The 27,600-nt window shown below is 40.2% G+C and overlaps 2 protein-coding genes across 3 annotated transcripts in view; one reads left to right on the top strand and one right to left on the bottom strand.

Moving 5' to 3' along the window:
• Positions 1-19,917, bottom strand: part of LOC106868982 (E3 ubiquitin-protein ligase CCNB1IP1) — a 30,067-nt gene extending 10,150 nt beyond the window's left edge. Inside the window, exons 1-8 of one of the 2 annotated variants that reach the window (XM_089343424.1) lie at positions 19,784-19,917; positions 16,889-16,969; positions 13,962-13,977; positions 11,786-11,845; positions 9,615-9,685; positions 8,284-8,358; positions 2,463-2,577; positions 430-450 (exon numbers count right to left, since the gene is read on the bottom strand). In XM_089343424.1, coding sequence (XP_089199550.1) covers positions 430-450; positions 2,463-2,577; positions 8,284-8,358; positions 9,615-9,685; positions 11,786-11,845; positions 13,962-13,977; positions 16,889-16,951 — 421 coding nt within the window. In that variant the 5' untranslated portion in view covers positions 16,952-16,969; positions 19,784-19,917. Of the gene's footprint in view, positions 1-429; positions 451-2,462; positions 2,578-8,283; positions 8,359-9,614; positions 9,686-10,748; positions 10,872-11,785; positions 11,846-13,961; positions 13,978-16,888; positions 16,970-19,783 lie in introns of those variants that run through there. The other variant, XM_089343425.1, reaches the window with a different exon arrangement.
• LOC106868983 (uncharacterized) overlaps positions 13,757-27,600 on the top strand; it is a 30,232-nt gene continuing 16,388 nt past the window's right edge. Inside the window, exon 1 of the mRNA XM_052977283.2 lies at positions 13,757-13,879. The gene's annotated coding sequence lies outside the window, so the exon portion shown is untranslated. The remainder of the gene's footprint in view (positions 13,880-27,600) is intronic.

Below are 27,600 nucleotides of genomic sequence, written 5' to 3'. Positions count from 1 at the left end.
TGATGATGATGATGATGATGATTCTTAGGTGTGGCTGTGTGGTTTAATCCTTTAACATTCACATTATTCTATCGAAAGTAATGCTTTTTCATTTACATTGCTTTGTATAAATCATGCTTTATTTTGTAGCTTTGAGATTTTGATAAGGTATCTGTTAATCGTTAGAATGACATTGCAAGGTAGGTGTGAGAGGCCAGATCTGGCTAGTTTGAACATAAAACAGCTAGAATATTTTGGCTGGATATGGCTGGTTTCAATGCTAAAGGGTTTCACAAACACATGGAACTTTGGGTAACTGTCTTCTCCTACAGCCCTGGGTTGACCAATGCCTTTGTGAGTGAATTTGTATTAATGTTGATCCAAAGGTTAAAAAGCAACAACGACATCATGAAGTGAGACATTTCTTTGTAACATAACATGGCAACTTACCATTTTGCTGTAGCTTCAGAGCTTTATTTACTGATAAGGAAAATTACAAGGAGTTATTTTAGATTCAATCACAAGAACCATCATCATCACTGTCTTTTTAAGGTCCACCCATGTTTGCATGGGTTAGATTAATGGGGCAGATTTTCTAGTTACCAAACCTCATCTATTTCTAAGCAATGAGCAAAGTAATATTTCCTCATGGCCAGACATGTTTACACAGAATACTGGAAATAAACGACACTGCTTGTATAACAGTGACCCTCGTTTACAACCATCATATGATGGAACACTAACACACACACGCACACACACATACACACATGTATGTACATAAATACATAGAACAGACATCTTTCAGTGTCCCGCTCAAACATTCACCCACAAGGCTTTGGTTGGTCTTGGGCTTTGGAAGAATACACTTGTTTAAGATGCCAATCAGTGGGATCGAACCTGTAACCATATAGCGGGGAAGAAAACCTTTCAACCACATGACCAGACCTGCTCCTCTGCATTTTGGGGGGATTTTTTTTTTGTTTTGTTTTTAGATTTAACCTCTCAACTAGCACTAAGTAGGGAAGGAGCAGAAGTGAGGGAGTAGGCATGTCCTATCGGAAGTGGGGCCTGTGGATCCCACCAGAAGTGCTGCGGTGGACATGCGGCATTCAGTGAAGCATGAAGGCAGTCAGAGGCAAACAGCACATCAGAGCAGACGTGAGAGACAGCAGAGCAAGGAGTAGTGCACATGAACGTGGAGTGAACCTTGGAGATCGTGACAGCATGTGGATGTCTAAAGTGGCCCTTTTTCCGGACTGACAGCTAAGACTACCGTAATTCTCTCTTCGCCTCTGTCTTTTTGCTTCCTTTCCATCACAAATTCATTGCTTAAATAACCACTAAATATAGCAGTCCCGGCATGGGTGGGTGCAAGGTAAGAGGTTTGCTTCCCAACCACATGGTTCTGGGTTCAATCCCACTATGTGGCACATTGGGCAAGTGTCTCCTACTATAGCCTCAGTGTGAGCAAAGCCTCATTCGTGGATTTGGCAGACAGAAACTAAAAGAAACCTGTCATATATATATATATATATATATCTATATATATAGCAATTAGAAAATGGAGGAGAATATGCGGTATCCATCGACTTGCAGACAGTGTATTCCGTTGAATTAATTAATTTATTTTGTAACTAAAATGACAAAAACCACAATAAACAAATGCTTATGACATACCATGTTATATTAACAATAAAGGTTACAAATATAAAGTACATTAGGAATTTGAAAGTGTACAGAAACTTACAGCTGTTTCGGCCTAGCGTTGGCATGCCCTATTCTATCCGAATAGCTCCTGCGTGCCGGAGTAATTAGCAGATGAAATGCTGAAATGGGGGTACATGCATGATTCGCTAGGCCTGATAGATACTATCCCTTAGTGGGTTGAATCCTCAACCCCCTAACTCTCTTGCATTATATATATATATATATATATGTGTGTGTGTGTGTGTATGTATGTATGTATGTATGTAAGTATATGTGTGTGTGTCTATGTTTGCCCCACCACCACCACCACCACCACCACCACTTGACAACTGTTGTTAATGCATTTATGCCCTTGTAACTTAGCAGTTCAGCAATAGAAATCGAATAAGTATCAGGCTTTAAAAACAATTCATGTGATCAACTCATGTGACTAAAATTCTTCAAGGTGGTCCCCCAGCATGGCCACAGACTGAAACAAGTAAGAGATAGGATATGTACAAATGTGTGTGTGTGTGTGTGTGTGTGTGTGTGTGCGTTTGTCCCACCACCACCGCTTGACAACTGGTGTTGATGTGTTTACATTCCCGTAGCTTAGCAGTTCAGTAAAAGAAACCAACAAAATAAGTACAGGGCTTTAAAAAAAGAAAAAAAAGTACTGGGGTCGACTCATTCAACTAAAAATTCTTCAAGGCATTGCCCCAGCATGGCCACAGTCTAATGACTGAAACAAGTAAAAGACAAAATATAAATACAACAATGGCAGGAAAGGATACAACACAATTCAGACTGAATCCTAGACACAACTTCTTCATAATATTGTTCAAGTTGAGTTGCCTTTTCTTTAACTTTGCTGGCAATATATTCCTGGTAGACTCTCTCTTGATGAGACTGTAATAAGAACAAGAGAAAGACAATGAAAAATCACTACATACATCAGGGGGAACAATTACATGGTACAAGAAAATGTTTAGTTCTTTCATTAGGTACACTAGGTAAGTGCTGTAACAGATTACTAGGGCTCCAATGTTGTAGCTGAGACAGTAGTTATGGAGCCATTGCAGATTTCCGATGTAACAGATATATATATATATATATATATATATATATATATATGTATATATATACTCTTTTACTTGTTTCAGTCTTTTGACTGTGGCCATGCTGGAGCACCGCCTTTAGTCGAGCAAATCGACCCCAGGACTTATTCTTTGGAAGCCTAGTACTTATTCTTTCGGTCTCTTTTGCCGAACCGCTAAGTTACAGGGACATAAACACACCAGCATCGGTTGTCAAGCGATGTTGGGGGGACAAACACAGACATACAAACACATACACACATACATATATATATACATATATACGACAGGCTTCTTTCAGTTTCCGTCTACCAAATCCACTCACAAGGCATTGGTCGGCCCGAGGCTATAGTAGAAGACACTTGCCCAAGATGCCACGCAGTGGGACTGAACCCGGGACCATGTGGTTTGTAAGCAAGCTACTTACCACACAGCCACTCCTACGCCTATATATATATATATATATATATATATATATATATTATATTTATATATCTATATATATATATATATCTATATATCTATATATATATATATATATATATATATATATATATTATTTCTTATGTGTATTTGGTGTGCAAGATTCTTGATGTGGATACATGTGTTGAAAGAAATACAATTAAACCTTGGGAGAGGCATTATGCCGGTAATAAACACACGCATTGGTTCAGTCCTTTATTAATTTATAAACAGTATTTAAAAAAAAAAAAAACTATATACTGTTTATAAATAAATAAAGGACTGAACCAGTGCTTGTGTTTATTACCCGCATAATGCCTCTCTCAAGGTTTGATTGTATATATATTATATTTATTTATATATATATATATATATATATATATATATATATATACACCGAATCTACTCGCAAGGCTCTGGGTCAGCCAGGGGCAATAGCTGAAGCCACTTGTCCAAGATACCATACAGTGGGATTGAACCCAAAACCATGTAGTTTGGAAGCAAACTTCTTGACCAACATACCCTAGGGTGCGCCTTTGAAGTTAATGAAAGAGAACCCACAAACTAAAGTAGTCAAAGTTTTCTTTTGTTTTGGTTTTTTTTCATATTAGATAAGAAGTTTTCCTTTGTTTTTTAAGATATTAAATTGTAGTTGAGGCCATGGATAGACATAAAATTTAGTGTCTGACTGAAAGTTTTTTGTTCAGAGTGAATAACAACAAAGAAATCTTGTCTTGCCACTACTGTTTAGATATAGTTGCTTTATGTTGGTCAAAGAATTTCTCAAGAAATATGGAACACACAAAGGGTAGCGGCAAAACGGATTTGTGTGTGTGTGTGTGTGTGTGTGTGAGAAAGAGAGTGAGATTGATTACATGTGGTGTTGATGAGTATATGTGTGTGTGTGTGTGTGTGAGGTAGACAGATAGACAGACAATATATAGATATTTTATTTAATTGTCTAAGACATCACGTTACAAAATCATAATTTATATGCCAAGGAATAGGGAGCCTCTATGCTAAAAATAGCAGCTAAATCACACCCTACAGTTTTCAAAAAAAAGAAGGCACAGGACACAGTGGATAATGTAATGCTCAATACATCATTTAGACAAAGAAAAAGAAACAAAAGTGCCATATTAAGATTGGAATGTTTTTTGATTATAGATCTGCTCAAACATGGCTGATCTAGGGGTTCTATTATTAGTAGTATTATATGATGTTGTCCCAAGCAAAGCTTGAGGCCCCAGCAGCATTAAGAAACTACAAACAAGGAAAAGAAAGGTCCTACAAATTCATAAGATGTTGGTTGACAGAAAGCTTGAAAGACCTTTGTTTGTGCCCTCTATGTTTAGCCCCTTGTGGGCAATAAAGAAATAAGAAAGCTTGAAGGACTGAGTATCATAGCCCAGAGGAAAACAAGACGATGACGAATTTCAGAGAGCAGCAGTTTAAGGAAAGAAGTTATTGGAATAAAAGGTCTTATGATGAACTGGAAGCTTAATAGAGAAGCAATGTAGCTGAGAAGAGAAGCAGGGCTACATATAAAGATCTTGATAGAGGATACAAGCTAAGTTTATCAGAGCAATGTCCAGGGAAATAATTATAGAAAAGATACAAAGAAGATATATTTTGATGAAATTGATGCTAAATGATGACAATGACACATGAATATACACTCCTGTGTATCAAGAACTGAATATTGTGAATCAGGTGCACAAAAAATTCAGTGGGGTCACAGGCAAGGATTTTGAATGAAGCATGTAGTGGGTGCTTTGTTGTGCCACCACTACAAGTGTAAAGTTGCAATACAATTTGCAAGTGTGGCATGACGTCAGCAACTGGGGAGCTGACCGGAACGGCGAGCTGACCGGAAAGGCGAGCTGACCGGAACGGCGAGCTGACTGGAAGAGGAAGAAGGGCAGAGGGAGCCTCGATCGGAATTTCGTGCCCTTTTCAAATGGGGTTGTTGTGAGGAGAGGACGTGCCATGCGATCGTCTAGGTGTTGGGAGAAGCAGCTGCTATTTCTAGTGTTCTTCGGGAGGGGCCAGTCGCGAGGATCGGATACCGCAGGTCAGACTCGTGCAAAGGAAGGAAAACCGAGGTAAGCCGATTACATCTACTTGCACGCATACACCACAGCAAGACTAAAAACCCCTAGGTGTGTGGGGGGAGGAGTTAAAGTTTGAGGGGGCAGGAACAAAGCATGTTCTTGTTGCAGAGGAGTTGCACAGCTATTCACATTTAGTAGAGAGGGTGAGAAAAGCTGGTAGAAAGTGCAGAGATAAATAGTGCTAATGAGGAATTAAGGTTGGCCCTTAGGGTACAAAGTAATTAAAAGTGAGTGAGGACAGAACTAGGATTGTGGAGGGGTGATTTGGGGATTGCACGAGTGTAGGGGGGAGCAAGAGAGGAGGGAATTTGAGGGAGGGGGTACGCAACAACCATAAAGATTGGGTATGGTTGAAGGGTGGATGTAAGGAGAGGTGGATAAGGGATGAATGATGACAAAAGATGCAGGGGTTGGTCAGGATTGAGGGATACTAATGTAATGTAATCTCTGAGTAGGTGCGAGGTGTGTTTTAGGTCATTGTCATGCTGGAAAGTCCAAGATCGGCCCAAATGCCGTAGAAAACAAATAGATGTATTAGTATAACGCTCGGGAATTGAGAAAGTCTTTAATGTTTCGAGCATATATATATATATATATATATATATATGATGGGCTTCTTTCAGTTTCTGTCTACCAAATCCACTCATAAGGTCAGGGCTATAGTAGTAGACACTTGCACAAGAGGCAACACAGTGGGACTGAACCGGAAACAATGTGGGTGGGAAGCAAACTTGTTACCACACAGCTACCATGCTTGCACCTCTATTTCATAAGTTAACGGCTGATAAACATTGTATCTATGTAAATGATTCAATTCGACCATTCAGTGGCAAGTGGGCCACATGACAACTTGGTAACAGTGTAACTAGACAACAACTAGTTGAATCGCCTGACACACAAAGCTACTGGGTCACTAAGATTTAGTCAACAACAGGTATAATTGTCCTTGTTTCACTCCAAGCCAGTACTGGAATGCCGATCTAGATACGGGATGTGTCATTTTGGGGAGGGGTGACCAAGATATACACTTCTACTTGTTTCAGTCATTTGACTGCGGCCATGCTGGAGCACCACCTTTAGTCGAGAAAATTGACCCCAGGACTTATTCTTTGTAAGCCTAGTACTTATTCTATCGGTTTCTTTTTGCCGAACCGCTAAGATACGGGGGACGTAAACACACCAGCATCGGTTGTCAAGCGATAGTGGGGGGACAAACACAGACACACAAACACACACACACACACACATATATATATATATATATATACGACAGACTTATTTCAGTTTCCGTCTACCAAATCCACTCACAAGGCTTTGGTCGGCCTGAGGCTATAGTAGAAGACACTTGCCCAAGGTGCCACGCAGTGGGACTGAACCCTGAACCATGTGGTTGGTAAGCAAGCTACTTACCACACAGCCACTCCTGCGCCTATGTAGAAGATATTTATGTTGGGTATCATCTACAAAGATACAGGTATGACAGTGGTAAGAAGTTTGTTCAGGGTTCAGTCCCACTGCATGGCACCTTGGGCAAGTGTCTTCTACTATAGCCTCGGGCTGACCAAAGCCTTGTAAGTGGTTTTAATAGACAGAAACTGAAAGAAGACATTCATGTGCGTCTGTCTGTCTGTCCTCCTCCACCGCTTGACCACCAGAGTTGGTATATTTATGTCCCCATAACTTAGCAGTTCGGCAAAAATGAGCAATTGGATAAAAAAAATTTTTAAACTGGACACCAATTCATTCAACTAAAACTCTTCAAGGTGGGTGCTCCAGCATGGCCATAATCTAATGACTGAAACAAGTGCAAAAAAAAAAAAAGAGAAAGGTAAGATAGTGCATCTTGGACTCATTGAAGATAGTTCATTATAATGGTCTGCTCCTCTGGCCTTGGAATGACCAATGCCTTGTGAGGGTCTGGTAGATGGAAACTGCAGGAAGCCTGTTATGTGTGTGTGTGTGTGTGTGTGCGTGTGTATGCGCATGTGCACAAATGTCAGTATTCCACACTTGTTACTGGCTGAGTGAAGTGGTGGTGGTAAATGTCAACATTCATCATCGTCATTTTAACGCTACTTTCCATGCTGGTATGGGTTGGACGGTTTGGCAGGAGCTGGCCAGCCAGGGAGTTGCACCAGGTTCCAAGTGTCTGTTCTGGCATGGTTTCTTCAACTGGACATATTGCCAAACCAGACATTGGATCTCAGCAAAGTCCTCTGGCTTGCCAGTTCCTGTCAAACACATGCTGGCATAGAAAACTGATTGATGTTAAATGATGATGATTATGACAACAAACCCCTCAGATAACCATGAAGACTCCCACCCACCAACCCACAAAAGGGTCAATATTGGGCACTATGCCAATCTCTGCCCTACTGCCTTAAAAAAAAAAAAAAGACAGGATGGTCACTAAATGGAAAGGGCTTTGATTACCCTGTAACATTTTTTTCTTTTTTTGTCTTTGGTCAATAAGTGTTAATTCCTATTTGCTTCTCTCCAGAAATCAAAGGAAATCACTATTATTCTCTTCAAACTTTGCTTTTGTCATTTGAACATCAATGTATTGTAACTGACCTATTTTCCATTACATTTCTCACAGATTCAACACTGAATTGCTGAAGCAGAAGTATCGTTATAGCAAATATTCAGCTCAATACCTCAGATTAGCTTGTCAGTTGCTTGACCTTAACGACTTGAGCAGGTCTTTGATGATGAGCAGTAGTGAGGGAACATCATAGCCATGTGTTGAGAGGGATCTTTTGGGGTTTGAATACATGTAAGAAAAGCAAAGTTTGAAGGAAACATGAGCCATTATTCATTCTTTCTAGAGATAAGCAAATAGGAAATAAGAGTTACTACCCAAGGACAAAAATCATGTTACACAGTGTTATATTCTTGCTCGAAGAATAACAACCTCAGATTAAACGACAACAACTACTTACCTGGTATGTCCAAAAGGAAAGGGCCCTTGAACATATTTCCATGATAACTTCTGGTTTTTGACCAGCAAGGACCATCTAAATAAAAACAAAGGAACATAATTACTTGAGAGTGGATTTCGTAGACAGAAACTGAAAAGCATCTGTTTTTATCTTTTACCTGTTTCAGTCATTAGACTGTGGTCATGCTGGGGCACCAGCTTCAAGAATTTTTAGACAAATGAATCGATTCGTTCATTCTATTTTGCTGAACCACTAAGTTACAGAGACATAAATGCACACCAACACCAGATGTCAAGTGGTGGTGGAGGCCAATCAGACACACACACACACATCAGGCTTCTTTCAGTTTCCGCCTACCAAATCCCTTCACAAAACTTTGGTCAGCTCTCTTCTACCCCACTCCTGATCCACTGTTTCTGTCCCCTCTTATGCTCACCTTATACCTTGAGAGTTTGTTCTGGTACCCTATCACCATCATCTTTATCTTCTTCTCAAATACTCCCACCCACCCTTATATAATGGAGTGTAGCTATGTATCCCCTCTACAGCAACATACCTGCACTTGTTCCTCCATCAGACTTCAGCCCCACCACATCCCCAGCATCTAGCATAAATCCACCTCCCCATCTCTAATACTCTCACACCCCTATTTAGTCATGGGGACTTTAAGCTCTGTTTTCTGTTCGTTTTCTGCCTTGCAGCTTACTTGGTGACCTCACGAGTGCCACAGGCATGCTAAAAGCACCCAGTAAACACTACAAGATGGTTGGCATTAGGAAGGGCATCCAGCCATAGAAACCATCTTAAAGCTGACACTCGAGATCAGTGCAGCCTGGCAGCTTCACTGGATCCCGTCAAACCATACAACCCATGACAACATGGAAAAGAGACAAATTATAATGATGAAATGTCTTGCTCAAGAACACATGCTGCCCACCTTAGGAACGGAACCCACAACACTGAGGTTGTAATCCCAACACCTTAACCACAAAACCAGATACAATAAAAAAAAAAAAAGAACTGTGTGTTAGAACAGGGGTTTTCAAACTTTTCAGGCTTTACCTTAGGGACCCCCTTATAAACGCTTATGAAATTTATACATAAATATTTGCTTAAAATAACATATATTTTTACATTTATTTATTTAACAAATAGATTTATTGTCAATTAAAAGATTTCGATTAAAAAACATATATAAAATCAAATTGCCAATAAAAAGTATTTGCTGTCCACGGACCCCCTGTCTTGTCCTTGCGGACCTCCTGTGGTCCGCGGACCACAGTTTGAAAACCCCTGTGTTAGAATAAGTTCTCAAAGAAATAAATACTTACAGACTTATATTGGTCTGAAGGTTGAAGGTCAATTCTGATAATATCAAAAGTTCCAGAAAGGCTGCTTTCACCTGTATATAGATTAATTAAAACAGAGATGTTAATTTCAAATCCATTTCTAATAGGGGTGGGTAAACAAACAACACTGGTAGTCATGCAATGGTGAGGGGACAAGCACACTCACACACACACACACATCTACATATAAGAAAAATGAATTCAATAATGGGATAAAATTTTATCAGGAAGCTAGTGTGTAAAAAATTCATAAGGGAATTTTCTATTCCCAAGAATATAATTATTCGTTTATATTTATATAAGGGCATTACTACAGAATAATGCCACACACTAGACTTCTCAAATAAACACATTTTATTACCGAATGCAAGGAAAAGCATCTCTTAAAAAAACCCAACCTTTTTTAAGAAAATAAACTCAACTATGTATCGAACGATTACCAGAATAAAATCTAGCTTTCGCTATTTTTATATATCTGTACCGTACTATGCTGATGAGCGAAAGCTAGATTTTATTCTGGTAATTGTGAAATCATTCGATACATAGTTGAGTTTATTTTCTTAAAAAAGGTTGGTTTTTTTAAGAGTTGCTTTTCCTTGCATTTGGTAATAAAATGTTTATTTGGGAAGTCTGGTGTGTGGCATTATTCTGTAGTAATGCCCTTATATAAATATAAGTATAAGAAAAATGAGATGGCAAAGGAATAAACGATTATCTTATGAACTTCATTAGCTTACAGATGTTTCTGTTATTAGATGCAGTGCACTCATGGTTGAGTGCCTGAGTAACACCTTATAGCTTCATCAGAGTCTCAAATATGCAGCGCAATTTATTTGGGAAAAGAATTACATTTACGCAGGAGTGGCTTGCTTACCAACCACATGGTTCAGAGTCCTACTGCGTGGCACTTTGGGCAAATGTCTTCTACTATAGATAGCCTCGGGCCGACCAAAGCCATATGAGTGGATTTGGTAGACGGAAACTGAAAGAAGCCCGTCGTATATATATATATATATATATATATATACACACGTGTGTGTGTGTGTGTGTGTGTGCGTGTGTCTTTGTTTGTCCCCCACCCGCTGCTTGACAACTGGTGTTGATGTGTTTACATACCCATAACACAGCGGTTCCCACATGAGATTAATAGAATAAGCGCCAGGCTTATTCGTTCAACTAAAATTCTTCAAGGCAGTGACTGAAACAAAAGATTTTTTAGAAAAAGGAAGTCGCTTCTCTGATTTTGTTGTCTTAGTAGATCATGTGACCAAACTACATGATAATGATCATCATCATCATCATAGTCATGAACTCATGGTGTCCATCCCCCCCTCCACTTCCATTCCACACCAGCTGACCTAGTTCCCTTTACAACAGCCACAGCATTAACCAGATGATAAATCACTGCAGAATGTGCTATCAACTTACATCTCCTTCACCTCTCCTACCTCTAAAGGTCATGGTCGGTCAACCGACTAGAAATACCAGCCAAATCACCACTCCTCTCATGTCACTTCATATTATCTTTTTATTTTTTACTTGTTTCAGTCATTGGACTGCAGCCATGCTGGGGCACTGCCTTGAAGGGTTTTAGTAAAAAAAAAATTTTTTTTTAAACCGCTCCCGAACTCTTCTTTTTCGTTTTTCAAGTCTAGTAATTATTCTGTTGGACTCTTTTGCCACTACTAAATTACAGGGACATAAACACACAAACACCAGTTATCAAGTGGTAGCAAGCGACAAACATAAACACACAAACACCAGTGGCCTAGCATGTATAAAAAGTCAATAGACGACATATTATTCAATATAAAATACTGTACATTTAAACACATAATTATAAGTTAATCTTTGACGGCTGGTTACTGAAGAGAATTTGCCTAGTAAATTATTTTATTTGCTAAAAGAATTCGAAACCTATAGGTCTAACCGTGAAAACAAGGTAAAAGTTTTTATTTTTTCATTCCCTTTGAAATCGCCTGTTATAATTTCTCGTGTTTAAATGTACTCTCTCTCTCTGTATATATATATATACATACACACACATTATATCTATCTCCATACACAACTGAGTCTGGGGAATTTTTATTTGTTTTTACTTTTACTAGGCTGATCAACCATGTAAACTAAGTGAAAAACAGTAAATTACTTACAAGCAGGACATGAATAGGCCTTGTTAAATTCTCTGGAACCATCTTCTTCACAGAAAATATCTGGTAGACATGTTCAGGAATATTAAACTAATTAGAAAGATATTGACAGATTTGTTCAGGATTATCATAAAATCAAATAAGAGAGCTACTAGTGGATAACTTTATTCTTTTTTTTTTTAAGCTCGATACTTATTCTATCAGTTTCTTTTGCAAAACCGCTAAGTTATGGACATCGAAGCATACCAACACTGGTTATCAAACAGTGGTGGCGGTTGGGACAAACAGACACATGATAGGCTTCTTTCAGTTTCCGTCCACCAAATCAATTCAAAAGGCTTTGGTTGACCTGAGACTATAGTAGAAGACACTTGCCCAAGGTGCCATGAGGTGGGACTGAACCCGGAACCGTTTGATTGTGAAGCAAGCTTCTTACCACACAGCTACACCTGCACCTATATCTAATATAATAAATGTGAAAACTAATTTCTGTGCGTCAGTGTGTCACATTTTGAACCGCTCTCTCACTATTCAATGACACTTCCTCGTGCTGGGGTGAGAGTAATAGTAGGCAGAGAGAGGGTGAGGGTAGTGGCAAAGAGAGAGAGAGAAAGAGAGGGAGAAAAAGAAAGAAATTTAGAGAGTTGATGATGGCAATGGGAGTAATAATGAGAAAGAGAGAGAGGGAGGGAGGGAGGGAGGGAGGGAGATGATGTACAACTCTCTCAGGACAGAAATTCCTGTGGTCAACATACTGAACACCCATTTATTTATTTTTTTTTTTTTTGCTTTCTTTTAGAGAAATAGTAGTTTTTGGCTGCTATTTCTAATTTTTGGGGTGTGGTGAAGCAATACTTGCTGAACCATAAATTTTAAATTATATATATATATATGTAGCTTGCTTACCAACCACATGGTCCCAAGTTCAGTCCCACTGCGTGGCACCTTGGGCAAGTGTCTTCTACTATAGCCTCGGGCCAACCAAAGCCTTGTGAGTGGATTTGGTAGACGGAAACTGAAAGAAGCCCGTCGTATATATATGTATGTGTTTGTGTGTCTGTGTTTGTCCCCCCAACATCGCTTGACAACCGATGCTGGTGTGTTTATGTCCCCGTAACTTAGCAGTTCGGCAAAAGAGACCGATAGAATAAGTACTGGGCTTCCAAAGAATAAGTCCTGGGGTCGATTTGCTCGACTAAAAGGCGGTGCTCCAGCATGGCCACAGTCAAATGACTGAAACAAGTAAAAGAGTAAAAAGAGAGTAATAGGGCACCCTATGGAAGAATTTTATTTTTAGTTGAATTAATTGACGCCAGGACATTTTTTCTCTAAGATCTACCTCAAACCATGATGTAGTCCAAGATAAGCTGTACTGGAAAAAAAATAAGAGGATAATCTGGAATATGTGTTTAAATGAATGCTCTGTCAGGGTTGACCTTGGGCCAAAAATGTAATATCTATATTTACAACTTAGCAACAAGTGAATACAGAGACAGCTATGTGGTCATTTGACCTGCTAGAAACAGTAGCCAATTTTCCCTCAGATCGCATATTGTCACAAATAATGATAAAACACATTCGACATGGGTAATCCTAGACAGAACCCCTAAACAAACAAAATGGCCATGGCTGGAATGTCTTGGAACATGAGTTGGTTTTGTTTTATTACAGTTGACCTGGAGGTCAAAGAACTACAAGAAGGAAAAGTGAAGAAAGAGGAAGAGGAAGAGGGAAGGAAAAAGAAAGAGAAAGTGGAAAGGAGGAGGAGGAGGTATGACAAAAGGAAAGGGGGGGTAAGGGGAAAGAGGAAAAAAGGTAGAAAGGAGGAAATGAAAGACAGTGGTGGTAGGAGGGAGTGTGGAGGAGGAACAAGGAAGAGGAGGGGAGCAGAGGATGGGGAGGAGGATCCTGGCTGCTGCACACTAAAGAAATAGAAGAGGGGGAAAAGGAAGGAAGGAAGGAAGAAGAAAGCCACTCTGATGAGACAGACTTGCAGAGGGGAAGGGTGTGAGGAAGCTTAATATAACCCAAGACAGCATCATATGAGGGCATCACCACAGCGACTCCCAGGGGATTGAGGGACTAAAGCAACACAAGGTAAGATTCTAAATAAATAGAAATAATTCAAAAAACAATGAGACATTATTTTCTTTCAACTGAATCCACAGATAAAGGATACGAGAACAGGAAGTGACCTGAAATTAAGAGAAAAAATAAACCTTGTTAGATAAACATTAAAGTTAATCATTTCATAAGCAAACTACATCAGGAACTTGCTTTCTTAGATACTATCTTTAACTTACTTTTAAAGAGCATTCATATAACTATCTCGTTAACTCTCAAGCCCTCTCTACACTAAATATATTAACACTAGCTTAATTATATGTCTTACCACATAAATACTTCTCGTCAACTTTTAAATACTCTCCATCATCATCATCAACATTTAATGTCTGTTTTTCATGCTGGCATGGGGTTGGACTGCTTGACAGGAACTGGCAAGATCAGGGGCCACACCAGCCTGTTTTGGCTTGGTTTCTATAACTGGATGCCTTTCCAAATGCCAACCACTTTACAAAATGTACTGAGTGCCTTTTACGTGGTACCAGCGCCAGTGCTTCTTATGTGGCACCAGCATCTCTTAGATGTCACCACCACCACCACCACTAGTGCTTTTTGTGAGTCACCAGCACTTTCTACGTGGCACCAGCGCTTTTTACAGGTCACAACAACCAGTGCTTTTGACGTGGCACCAGCACCAGTGCTCTTGGCGTGGCACCACCAGCGTTTTTTTTACGTGGCACCAGCACCAGTGCATTTTATGTGACACCATCACCAGTGCTTTTGACGTGGCACCATCACCAGTGTTTTTGACGTGGCACCAGCACCAGTGCTTTTGACGTGGCATCAGCACCAGTGCTTTTGGCGTGGCACCAGCACCAGTGCTTTTGACGTGGCATCAGCACCAGTGCTTTTGATGTGGCACCAGCACCAGGGTCTTTTACGTGACACCAGAACCAGCGCTTTTTACGTGGCACCAGCACCAGTGCATTTTATGTGACACCATCACCAGTGCTTTTGACGTGGCACCAGCACCAGTGCTTTTGACGTGGCATCAGCACCAGTGCTTTTGATGTGGCACCAGCACCAGTGCTTTTGACGTGGCATCAGCACCAGTGCTTTTGACGTGGCACCACCAGCGTTTTTTACGTGGCACCAGAACCAACACCAATGCTTTTTAAGTGACACCTTGGTTATATATTAACACTAACGTAACTGTCTATCTCACCACATAATTAATTCTAGTTAATTTTCAATACTGAGTGAGTTCGTTGCCAGTACCGCTGGACTGGCTCCTGTGCAGGTGGCACGTAAAATACGCCATTTCGAGCGTGGCCGTTGCCAGTACCTCCTGACTGGCCTTTGTGCCGGTGGAACGTAAAAGCACCCACCACACTCTCGGAGTGGTTGGCGTTAGGAAGGGCATCCAGCTGTAGAAACTCTACCAGATCAGATTGGAGCCTGGTGTTGCCATCCGGTTTCACCAGTCCTCAGTCAAATCATCCAACCCATGCTAGCGTGGAAAGCGGACGTTAAACGACGACGATGATGATGATGATGATTATTCTATTACTATTATTATTATTAGTTCATCCATCATTGTCGATGATGACCTAGGACATCACATAGGTGAAGAAGACAGGGCGTGGTGTATCCAGTTGTGACCAATCAATCCAATCCACTCTCGGAAGACTCTGCCACAGGTCTGGCACTGCTGGTTAGGAGCTGACTCTGGACTTGCTTAGTTCACATTTCCTTTACGCTCCTGAAAACCAATTTTGTTCATAGGAGGTGACACCTCTGTTGGCGCAGTGTGCCACGCAGGGTGGTCTTATGCTTCTATTTCCCAGATGTCTGTCTCATTGCATAATTAATTCTAATTAACTGTTTAATAGTCCCTATTAAATATATTAACACTATATCAAAACTATATTAAATATATTTAACACTAATTTACCGTATATGCCAGCATGTAAGCTGACACAGAGTACAAATCAAGGTGAGTTTTAGAGGCCAAAAGTGTTACTTTTTAATACAACTGGCAGATAAGCCAAGGGAATTGTATAGGAATAACGTATTGATTTCAGATTAAGAAACATGAACAAACTTCAACAGAATCTTCAGAAATCATGAATTTATAGTGAAGTAGTTTTTTAATAATTTTTGCTGGTACTTGCGATCTTTTGGGCAGTAGCATTCTTGTCACTCCAATTAGTTGATTATTGATTTTCTTATACATATAAGATGGAGCACCATGTCATTTATTCTGGATTAAAAAAAAAAAGATTCTCAAGAACATCATCATCATTTAACATCCGCTTTCCATGCTAGCATGGGTTGGACGATTTGACTGAGGACTGGCGAATCAGATGGCTACACCAGGCTCCAATCTGATCTGGCAGAGTTTCTACAGCTGGATGCCCTTCCTAATGTCAACCACTCCGAGAGTGTAGTGGGTGCTTTTACGTGCCACCTGCACAGAAGCCAGTCCAGCGGCACTGGCAATGACTTCGCTCGAATGTTTTTTCACGTGCCACCAGCACAAGTGCCAGTAAGGCAACGCTGGTAACGATCGTGCTTAAATGGTGCTATTTACGTGCCACTGGCACGGAAGCCAGACAGCTGCACTAGCAATGATCACGCTCGGACGGTGCTATTAGTGCTCCACTGGCACAGGTGCCAGTCATCGAATTTGGTTCAATTACGATTTCGATTTCACTTGCCCCAACAGGTCTTCGCAAGCAGAGTTTAGTGTCCAATGAAGGAAAGGTTGGCATGGGAAAATATGCCAAGGTAACTTTTTCTAGGTTAAAATCTGGGACCAAGTTTATAGGCCAGCATATATGGTAACTCTCATCATCATCATCTAAGCCCACCATAGGTATACCAAAAGACAGCAGGGTCTCCATCTAGGGCCAAAATGGAGTCAAACAACAACAACGACAACAATAATTTAAAAGCTTCATCTCAAGAAGTTAGTCTTTGTATTTTATTTTTAGCTTTTTCAACATCTTAAGAAATTTGGTAAAATTCTCCAATACTCACCCACGCAAGCTTATTCAAACTCTTCCGGCATTTCTTAAAATTACATACAAGATCTCCGTCCATATTTTCAACAAAAAGAAACTACATAAAAAGAAAATATAAAAAATTATGTCAATGTGATCTTTCCCTTTGAAGAAAGCTCAAAATAGGTTATCTATCATCGTTTTAACTTTCATCTTCGATGGGCAAGACGGAAATCCATTGAGATAGATTTTTCCTACAGCTTGATGCACTTCCTGTTGCCAACCCTCACCTGTTTCCAAGCAAGGTAATATTTTTCCTATGCTCAGACAGGTTTTCAGGCAAGTTTTACTCTTTTACTTGTTTCAGTCATTTGACTGCGGCCATCCTGGAGCACTGCCTTTTGTTGAGCAAATCGACCCTGGGACTTATTCTTTGTAAGCCTAGTACTTATTCTATCGGTCTCTTTTGCTGAACTGCTAAGTGACGGGGACATAAACACACCAGCATCGGTTGTCAAGCGAAGTTGGGGGGGGGGACAAACACAGACACACACACACACACATATATATATATATATATATATATATATATATATATATGACAGGCTTCTTTCAGCTTCCGTCTACCAAATCCACTCACAAGGCTTTGGTCGGCCCGAGGCTATAGTAGAAGACACTTGCCCAAGGTGTCACGCAGTGGGACTGAACCCGGAACCATGTGGTTGGTAAGCAAGCAACTTACCACACAGCCCCTCCTATGCCTATGTAAAATAGTAAAACATTAATTTTGTTTTGGACAAAAATATTCTTTCACTCAAAGAATCAACTGCCCTATTTTTTATGATAGTTATTGAACACGAACTTAGCTCTCAACTTGATTATTCTGAATTGATCAATGATTTCGCGAAGCCAAAAGTGCGTTGTGTTTGTCTTTGAAAGTTGCCTGGATTATAAAAGTGTTCTTTTATTCATATCTGGAAGTTTTATTTGTTAAAATTAGTAATAGACTTGAATAAATTTAACTTTGAAAGATATTCTTTAGGATAACGTGAAATATTGAACTTCAAATAGAATAAAGAATATAATATAGCTATGAATAATAGGTGCGTAGATTATGAGTTTTGACTGAAGGGATGGGGCCTCAGAACAAAAAGATGCAGGCGGGGGAGGGCTCTGAAAGTCACGCGACTGAGCTGCATATATGTATTTATGTATGTATGTGTATATGAAAGATAATAGGTGTACGTGTGTCTTTCTGTGTGTGAGTGGTAGAGTGTGTTTAACTTTTTCACTTCCCTCACTCAGTGCAAAGCAAATATCAGCTTCAACAGGATATGAAAATTAAAGTAAATAAATAAATAAAAACTTTACAGAAATTGCCGAACAATCATGGCAGCTCTGAGGCCAAAAACGAAAGATGGCCAAAATAACCATAGTCCCTGTTGTAATGTGACATAGAAAGCGTATGAGGGTCTTTCCAACTAATGGCATTCACGTACGTTTTGAGTTGAAATTCTTTCGTCCTTCCGGGAGTCGATAAAGTAAAGTACCAGTCAAATACTGAGGTCAACAGTATCGATTAACCCTCCCCCTCAACATTGCTGGCCCAGCATGTCGGACATAAAGGCTAACATGGCATTTCTGTCGGCTCCTTACGTTCAACCGTTGAGATTAACTTCGCCTTTTTCAGACAAGTGAAATAAGTACCATTTGACCATCGATGGTATCAAATAACCTCCTCGTTTTAATATTGTTGGCCTTACAAAACGCTTCGTGACATTTCTCCGGGTTCGTTCTGAGTCTTGCCCGTCGCTAAGGGAGTGCAAGTGGATGGCACTGCCCCCCTCAATATTCAACGGTGCACCCTCAGATTTAGAAAATACGGTTTACAAAAATCTTCCTGCAATACACTTCTTGAAGTCTTACTAACATGCCCGTCACTAAGAGGGTGGCACTGCCCCCTCACCATTCAACAGTGAACCCTGAGATTTACTAAACGGCAGAGGTAAACAATACGCACACCACCCGTCTTCGGCGTAACCCTAACCCCTAAACATTGGGTGTGCGTATTCTTTACCCTCGCCTACTCCACTACAGCATAATTACGAATTAGTGCCCACCCGGGCCTGTTGTGAGCTAAGATACCGCTAAGCCCCGACTTGATTTTCATTATTTCGGGTTCGATAAAATCGAACACCAGTAAAATAGTGAGGTCAATATAATCGACTATACCCAACCGACCCTCAGAATTTCAACCTTGTACTTACAGTAGAAAGAATTATTATTACTACGAGGAGGTACTGAAAAGTTTCTAGCTTTGGGTAAAAGAAAATACAGGAGGATCAGTTAATTATGATTTTATCCAACATATTCCCCTCTCAGATTCACAAACTTATTGCAGCGGTCCTTCGGTTTTTCTAAGCCCTTTAAAAGAACCCTGAAGGTTGGACCTCCAAACAAAGCCTTTCGCGACACCAAAGCCAAAAGTTAATACACACACGAAACAATATACATTTAGAGGGAATATTTATCTCCACTTAAACGTGGATATTTTATTAGAACAAACCTTGCTACGGTGGTTGCCATGAGAGGAACTCCCATATCGGTTTTTGGGTGTAAAATGCACTCTAGTTTCTTTGGGACCAAAAAGGCCAATGTGATAGTTTCTATCATGGTAAAGTTTGTTCTTATAGAAGTAAAGTTTGTTCTAATAGACGTCCACGTTTCAGTGGGGATCAAAGTTATCTCACGGTATTAATACTGCCTTTGTGGTTAATATATTTTTAAATAGATATATGGAGGACGAAGACGAGATTGGGTTTTGAGATTAAAAACAGACATATTATTTAGAAAACGACGCCAATAACGGCCAAAAGGGTAACATATCGAAAGACTTACAAAATGATAAATGAAGACAATATCTTCTCCTTACCTGAGAGATGAGTTTTAAAGAGAAGAGAGAAGAACCAAATGGCGGGAGATAAAGCAAGTACGCTCTCTATAGTGGAGGCGCAATGGACCAGTGGTTAGGGCAGCGGACTCGCGGTTTCGATTCCCAGACCAGGCGTTGTGAGTGTTTATTGAGCGAAAACACCTAAAGCTCCATGAGGCTCCGGCAGGGGATGGTGGTGAACCCTGCTGTACTCTTTCACCACAACTTTCTCTCACTCTTACTTCCTGTTTCTGTTGTGCCTGTAATTCAAAGGGTCAGCTTTGTCACACTCTGTGTCACGCTGAATATCCCCGAGAACTGCGTTAAGGGTACACGTGTCTGTGGAGTGCTCAGTCACTTGTACGTTAATTTCACGAGCAGGCTGTTCCGTTGATCGGATCAACTGGAACCCTCATCGTCGTAAGCGACGGAGTGCCAACTAACTAACGCTCTCTATAATGAATAACGTACTTGCTTCTTTTCTTCTTTTTTTTTTCCATTTCATACAGAGCAAGGTTAACAGGAAGTTTACCGTCGCAAAATAGTGAAAGTAAATTGTCCTAAAAAAAAAGAAAGTTTATTGCGATATAAACCTCAGTAACATCATGTAATTTCGTATAAACACTATGTGGCATAAGAAGCTTGCTTCCCAACCACGTGGTTCCGGGTTCAGTCTCACTGCATGGCACTTTGGGCATAGGTTTTTTTCACAATACCCTCGGGTTGACCAAAGCCTTGTGAGTAGATGTACGAGGGGGTGCTGAATGAAAAGTTTCTGGCTTTAAGGGTGTCGCGAAAGGCCTGGTTAAAGGCCCAACCTTCAAAGTTCTCTTACAGAGTGTAGTGGCGCGAAATTATAGCCGCCATTGAGGAAGTACTATTCTGCGCATGCGCAAGGGACTTCACCACCGGAAGCCCCTCGAGTGCGCATGCGTAGTGAAACTAGTACTTAAAGAGTGCGTTTCACTTCCTTAGGCAGTTGAGCGAGAGACCTTCGACGTAACAACACCTCGCTCCTCATCGAAGCACTCTTCACTACGATGCTATCGATACGATAGCTATTTGCTCCTCTGGCATGCATCAAGGAAGCCCTTAACCTTCCAATACCAAATTACAACCTAATCAGCGGCTGCTAAGCTGAGTGACACAGGTTCTTTTTATAACCAAGCATCATCAAAACATAAAACTTATTTTTATTATGTTGTTAAATTGTTCTACTGTTCCTTAATATATAATGCTGTTGAAAGGTGATAGAGAGAGACTAATGTCTCTATTACATCTATCAAACTTTAACAAGAGTTTAAAAAAAAAAAGAAACGAAAGGACCGCAACAGTAAGTGTGTGAATCTGAGAGGGGAATATGTTGAATAAAATCACAAGTAACTTATTCTCCTGTATTTTCTTTTATCCAATCCAAAGCCAGGAACGTTTCAGCACCTACTCGTACATATAAAAAAAACATCACCCTTTTAAAGCCTAGCCAAGCTCATGGGCCCAGTTTCCCGGTTTCTATGGCGTTTGTGTCCCCCGCCCCAGCTGGACAGGGCACTAGTCCATCGCAGCGTTACTCAAGAAACAGGAAGAAAGAGTGAGAGAAAGTTGGGGCGAAAGAGTACAACAGGGATCGCCACTACCACCCCCTGCCGGAGCCTCGTGGAGCTTAGGTGTTTTCGCTCAATAAACACTCACAAAGCCCGGTTTGGGAATCGAAACCGCGATCCTCTGACCACGAGTTCGCTGCCCTAACCACTGGGCCATTGCACCTCCACACTCGTACATATATAAATGTATATACAAGGGGGTTTTGAAAAGCTTCTGGCTTTAAGGGTGTCGCAAAAGGCCTGGCTGGAGACCCAACCTTCCGAGTTCTTTTACAGAGTTTAGAAAAACTAAAAGCCCGCTACAAAAAATGTGTGAATCTAAGCGGGATAAGATCATAATTAACTGATCCTCCTGTATTTTCTTTTACCCAAAGCCAGGAACTTTTCAGCACCCCCTCGTATATAATTATAAGCTTTGTTTACAAACGGAAAGCCTATCAACAGCCAACATATAGTATATAATTAAAGAAAAATATAAAATAAAACAGTAATGAAATCGCTTTAACATTCGTGTTTTATGTTAGTGAATTACATTGTAAAACATTAATTGAGTCAGGTCAATTAGTCTTAATAGTTACCACAAGTAAACAAAACTTCTACTTATATAATTATATATTTACGGGATTTTAAACAAAATAAAAGCTATGGGAGAGTTAATTCATATATAAAGAGAGTGTCAAAGAGTATAGTAAAGACAACGATGCCTCACTTTACGAGGACCTGCTTTACGAGATTCTGGGTTTACGAGTTTTATTTTTCAAGCACAAGATCCTCCAAATTTTGAATGAAGTGCAAAAGTTTCTACTACCATAAATGCTTCTGCGTGTTACCGAGAAATTTATAGAGAACAAAGAAAAGCTTCTTCTAAGGAAACAACTGGAGACTTGTTTTTTTAAACCTCCTATCTACAAGTCCGTCTACGAGTGCTGGTACGTTTACATCCTCATAACATAGAGGTGCAGCAATAGAGACTGATAGAATAAGTACTAGGCTTTATAAAGAAAAATAAGTCCTAGGATCAATTTGTTCAATTAAAACCTTTCAGGGCGGTGCCCCAGCATGGCCACAGTGAAATGAATGAAACAAATAAAGGAGAAAAGATATATAGATACGCACAAACACACACACAAACGCACACATACATAGATATGGCTGTAGTCAAGTAAAAGAATAAACAATATATATATGTGTGTATGTTTGTGTGTGTGTGTTTGTCCTCCCCAACATCGCTTGACAACCGATGCTGGTGTGTTTACGTCCCTGTAACTTAGCGGTTCGGCAAAAAAGAGACCGGTAGAATAAGTACTAGGCTTACAAAGAATAAGTCCTGGGGTCGATTTGCTCGACTAAAGGCAGTGCTCCAGCATGGCCAGTCAAACGACTGAAACAAGTAAAGGAGTACGTAAATTTTTTCTACTTTTTTTAAAAAACTCCCCTCCCCAGTTTTATACCCTTTTCCTTCCCCCACGAGGTAGTGATAGCTATTTTCCGAAACCCCACCCGTTGTACTCCTTTGTTTAATACAATTTAGAGAACATTTCACTGCTTGTCACAAGATGTTTGCGAACTTGGACAAGGGCTAGCACTAAAACTTGCAGCATGATGTTTAACTTGTAATAAAAGGAAAAAGAAAAAAACAGCCGGGTAGGTAACACTTAGCTAAGAAATTAAGGTCACTTTAAAGCAGTCAAACGAGTTAATATTATTTCATATCTCTTTCAATAATACGTTATCAAAGTGCGTAAGCATTACTTCACTGCATAGATACAAAAATGAGTGTTTATTAGGTTCGTGGGGATTAGCAAAGAGTGAGGTTTCAGGTGGGTGGTTCAAAATACAAATAAAATAACATAGGGTACAAGATGTACTTTTAATGTTTCTTTTTGAGGTGAAAAGTTCGTCAAACTGTCAGTACACCAGGTAAAATGCTTCGTAGCATTTCACCTGTCTTTATGTTCTGAGTTCATATTCCACCGAGACCATCTTTGCCTCTCATCATTTCAGGGTCAATAAAATAGGTAGTAGATGTACTTGACTATACCCACCCGCTGAAATTTCTGGCCTTATGCCAATATTTAAAACCTCTGTTCATTTCTTATTTCTTTACTGCCCACAAGGGGCTACACAGAGAGGGGACAAACGGATTAAGTCGATTATATCGATCCCCAGTGTGTAACTGGTACTTATTTAATCGACCCTGAAAGCATGAAAGGCAAAGTTGACCTCAGCGGAATTTGAACTCAGAACGTAGTGGCAGCAGACAAAATACCGCTAAGCATTTCGCCCGGAGTGCTAACGCTTATTAATTCTTTATTGCCCACAAGGGGCTAAACATAGAGGGGACAAACAAGGACAGACAAAGGGATTAAGTCGATTACATCGACCCCAGTGCGTAACTGGTACTTAATTTATCGACCCCCGAAAGGATGAAAGGCAAAATCGACATCAGCGGAATTTGAACTCAGAACGTAGTGGCAGACGAAAGACCCCTAAGCATTTCGTCCACCGTGCTGCCACCTTCTGTTCATTTCTAGTAAGGCCACAAGCTGGCAGAATTGTTAGCATGCAGGGCAAAGTGCTTAGCGGCATTTCATCTGGCTTTACGTTCTGAGTTCAAATGCTGTAGAAGTCAACTTTGCTTTTCATCCTTTTGGGGTCAATGAAATAAGTACTAGTTACGTACTGGGGGTCGATATAATTGACTTAGCCCCCTCCTCCAAAGTTGCTGGCCTTGTGCCAAAATTTGAAATCAACATTCCTTTGTAGTAAGGTACATGGCTCAGTGGTTCGGGCCTCAGGCTCACAATCGTGAGGTAGTGAGTTTGATTCCCAGACCAGGCTGTGTGTTGTGTTCTTGAGCAAGACGCTTTATTTCATGTTGCTCCAATTCACTCAGTTGTAGAAACGAGTTGTGATGTCATTGGTGCCAAGCTGTGTTGGCTCCTTTGCCATTCCCTTGGATAACATTGGTGGCATGGAGAGGGGAAACTGGCATGCTGGTATCCATAGACAGAAGCAGAGAGGTCGGTACCTTTTGAGTACTGGCCAACATAATCCACTTTACCAAAGCTTACTTACTGGTTTAGGTGAGACAGTGCAGGTTTGAGGGGGTCTCTCACAGTCTCATCTTGTGAGCAAATTTTTCCCATTTGACACTGAAATGTCCCAGAATATTTCAGTTATGGATCAAAGACTTATATTCTAAGAACATAAAAAAACCCCTAAAAATATTGAAATCAATCTTCCACCAAAGTTTCATGTTAAATAACACTGTGTAACATGATTCTTGTCCTTGGGTAGAAACTATTATTTCTTATTTGCTTTCCCTTAGAAAGTATGAAAAATGGTTAATATTTCCTTCAAACTATGCTTTTGTTATGGTATTTATTCAAACCCCAAAGAATCCCTCTCACCACATGTCTGTCATGCTCCCCCACCACTGCTGCTCATCATCACAGATGCACATATTGTTAACCATTAAGGCAGGGGTTTTCAAACTTTTTGACTTGCAGACCCCTTTATATTTCAGGCTTTACCTTAGGGACACCCTTATAAACGCTTATGAAATTTAAACATAAATATTTGCTTAAAATAACATATATTTTTACATTTATTTATTCAACAGTATTTAACAAATGGGTTTATTGTCAATTAAAAGATTTCGATTAAAAAACATATATAAAATCAAATTGTCCATAAAAAGTATTTGCTGTCCACGGAACCCCTGTCTTGTCCTTGCGGACCACAGTTTGAAAACCCCTGCATTAAGGGACATGCTCAAATGGTTAAAGTCAAGCAACTGACAAGCAAATCTGTGACATTGAGCAGAATATTTGTTATAACGATATTTCTGCTTCAGCAACTCAGCCCTGAATTTGTATGAAATGTAATGGAAAATAGGTCAGTTTCAAAACACTGATGTCCAGGTTACAAAAGCAAAGTTTGAGGGGAATGGTAGTCATTTCCTTTGATTTCTAGATAGAAGCAAATAGGAAATAACACTTACTGACCAAAGACAACAAATTAAAATTTTGTTATACAATACAGTGTTATGTTCTAAACACCAGCTTAAAAACAGCAAAAGTTATTTTATCCCAAGTCCATATGAGAGGTCCCCTCATAGTAAATACTGCAGTATTCAATGTTCTAACACAACATCCACTTTTAAGTGGGAGATAAATATTACCTTTTGGTGATAATACTATTTTTGTTGCTATTAATTATTTACTATATTACTCTTTTACTTGTTTCAGTCATTTGAGCAAATCAACCCTAGGACTTATTCTTTGGAAGCCTAGTACTTATTCTATCAGTCTCTTTTGCCGAACCGCTAAGTTACGGGGATGTAAACACGCCACCATCGGTTGTCAAGCGTTGGTGGGGGGACAAACACAGACACAAACACACACACACACACATATATATATATATATATATATACGACGGGCTTCTTTCAGTTTCTGTCTACCAAATCCACTCACAAGGCTTTGGTCTGCCCGAGGCTATAGTAGTAGACACTTGCCCAAGGTGCCACGCAGTGGGACTGAACCCGGAACGATGTGGTTGGTAAGCAAGCTACTTACCACACAGCCACTCCTGCGCCTATATTTTAAGAAATTGAAGTAAAGGCAGTATTTCAACAGAACTATGGTAACAAAAGGATACGCCCTAAAGGGCATTTAAATCAGCCATATCCAGCCAAGATATTCTACCTGTCTTATTGTTCAAACTGGCCTGATTGAGCCTTTTACACCTGCCCTCCAATGTCATCATCATCATTGTTTAACATCTGCTCTCCATGCTGTCATGGGTTGGATGGTTTGACATGGAGTTGGCTAGCAGAAAGCTGTCGAGACTCCAATTGCCTGTTGTGGCATGGTTTCTACAGTCGGATGCCCTTCCTAATGCCAACCACTCAGCAGAGTATGATGGGTGCTTTTTATGTGCCACCAGCACGAGTGCCTTGAAGCAGTACTGGCACAGGGGCTTTTTAAGTGGCCCCAGCACCTGGAAGGAGAAGCCTGTGTGTATGGAAGATATTGGTCTTACTTAGTTTGACGTGTCTCATCAAGTAAAGAAAATCGCCACATCTCCTGGTCCCTTGTCATTTCCTCAGTGAAGCTCAGCATCCGAAGATCTTTTCTCACCACTTCATCCCACGTCTTCCTGGGTCTACCCCTTCCACAGGTACCCTCCACAATTAGAACTCAGCACTTCTTTATGCAGCTGTCCCCATCTATATTCATCACATGACCAAACCAGCACAGTCTTTTCTCTTGTACACTGTATCTGGAATTGTCATATCATCAAAATTTCAAAGCTATGAGATAATGCATGACTCATTAGAAAAATAATCTAATTAAATACTGTAAATCCTCGAGTATAATCCGCACTTTTTTTCCAAAATTTAAAGGCCAAAATCCCTAGTGCGTATTATATACGAGGTTAAAAATGAAAAATATTTTCTAAGTGATAAATATGTAAAGGCAATTTACTTGATATTTATTTTTCACTGACGTTATTACTGTTATTTCTTTATTTTCTGCAAACAAAGTGCACAAAAAAGCTACACGTTTGCATTATGTTATCATCATCATCATCATCATCATCGTTTAACGTCCGCTTTCCATGCTAGCATGGGTTGGACGATTTGACTGAGGACTGGTGAAACCGGATGGCAACACCAGGCGCCAGTCTAATTTGGCAGAGTTTCTACAGCTGGATGCCCTTCCTAACGCCAACCACTCAGAGAGTGTAGTGGGTGCTTTTACGTGTCACCCGCATGAAAACGGCCACACTCTATATACAATAATAATAAAGGACGTTACCGTATATACGTTTACAAACCAAGGACGTTGTATAAACCTCCTTGACTCAAGTTAGAGAAGCTTGCTTCTCAACCACATAGTTCTGGGTTCAGGCCCACTGCTTGGTTCTTTGGACAAGTATCTTCTGCTATAGCCTCAGGCCAACTAAAACCTTGTGAATGGATTTGGTAGATGGAAACTGAAAAATGCCTCTCATATATCTGTGTGTGTGTGTGTGTGTCTTTGTGTCTGAGTTTGTCCTTCACCACTGCTTGACATCCTATGTAACTCAGTGGTTCAGTAATAGATACCAATAGAATAAGTACTAGGCCTTGAATAACATATTGGAGTCAATTTATTCACCTAAAAATTCTTCAAGGTGGTGCCCCAGCAAGGCCACAGTCTAATG

This window comes from Octopus bimaculoides, chromosome 27, assembly GCF_046866305.1.
Source record: "Octopus bimaculoides isolate indiv1 chromosome 27, ASM4686630v1, whole genome shotgun sequence".
Taxonomy (NCBI): domain Eukaryota; kingdom Metazoa; phylum Mollusca; class Cephalopoda; order Octopoda; family Octopodidae; genus Octopus; species Octopus bimaculoides.
This window is presented reverse-complemented; position numbering and strand designations above follow the sequence as displayed.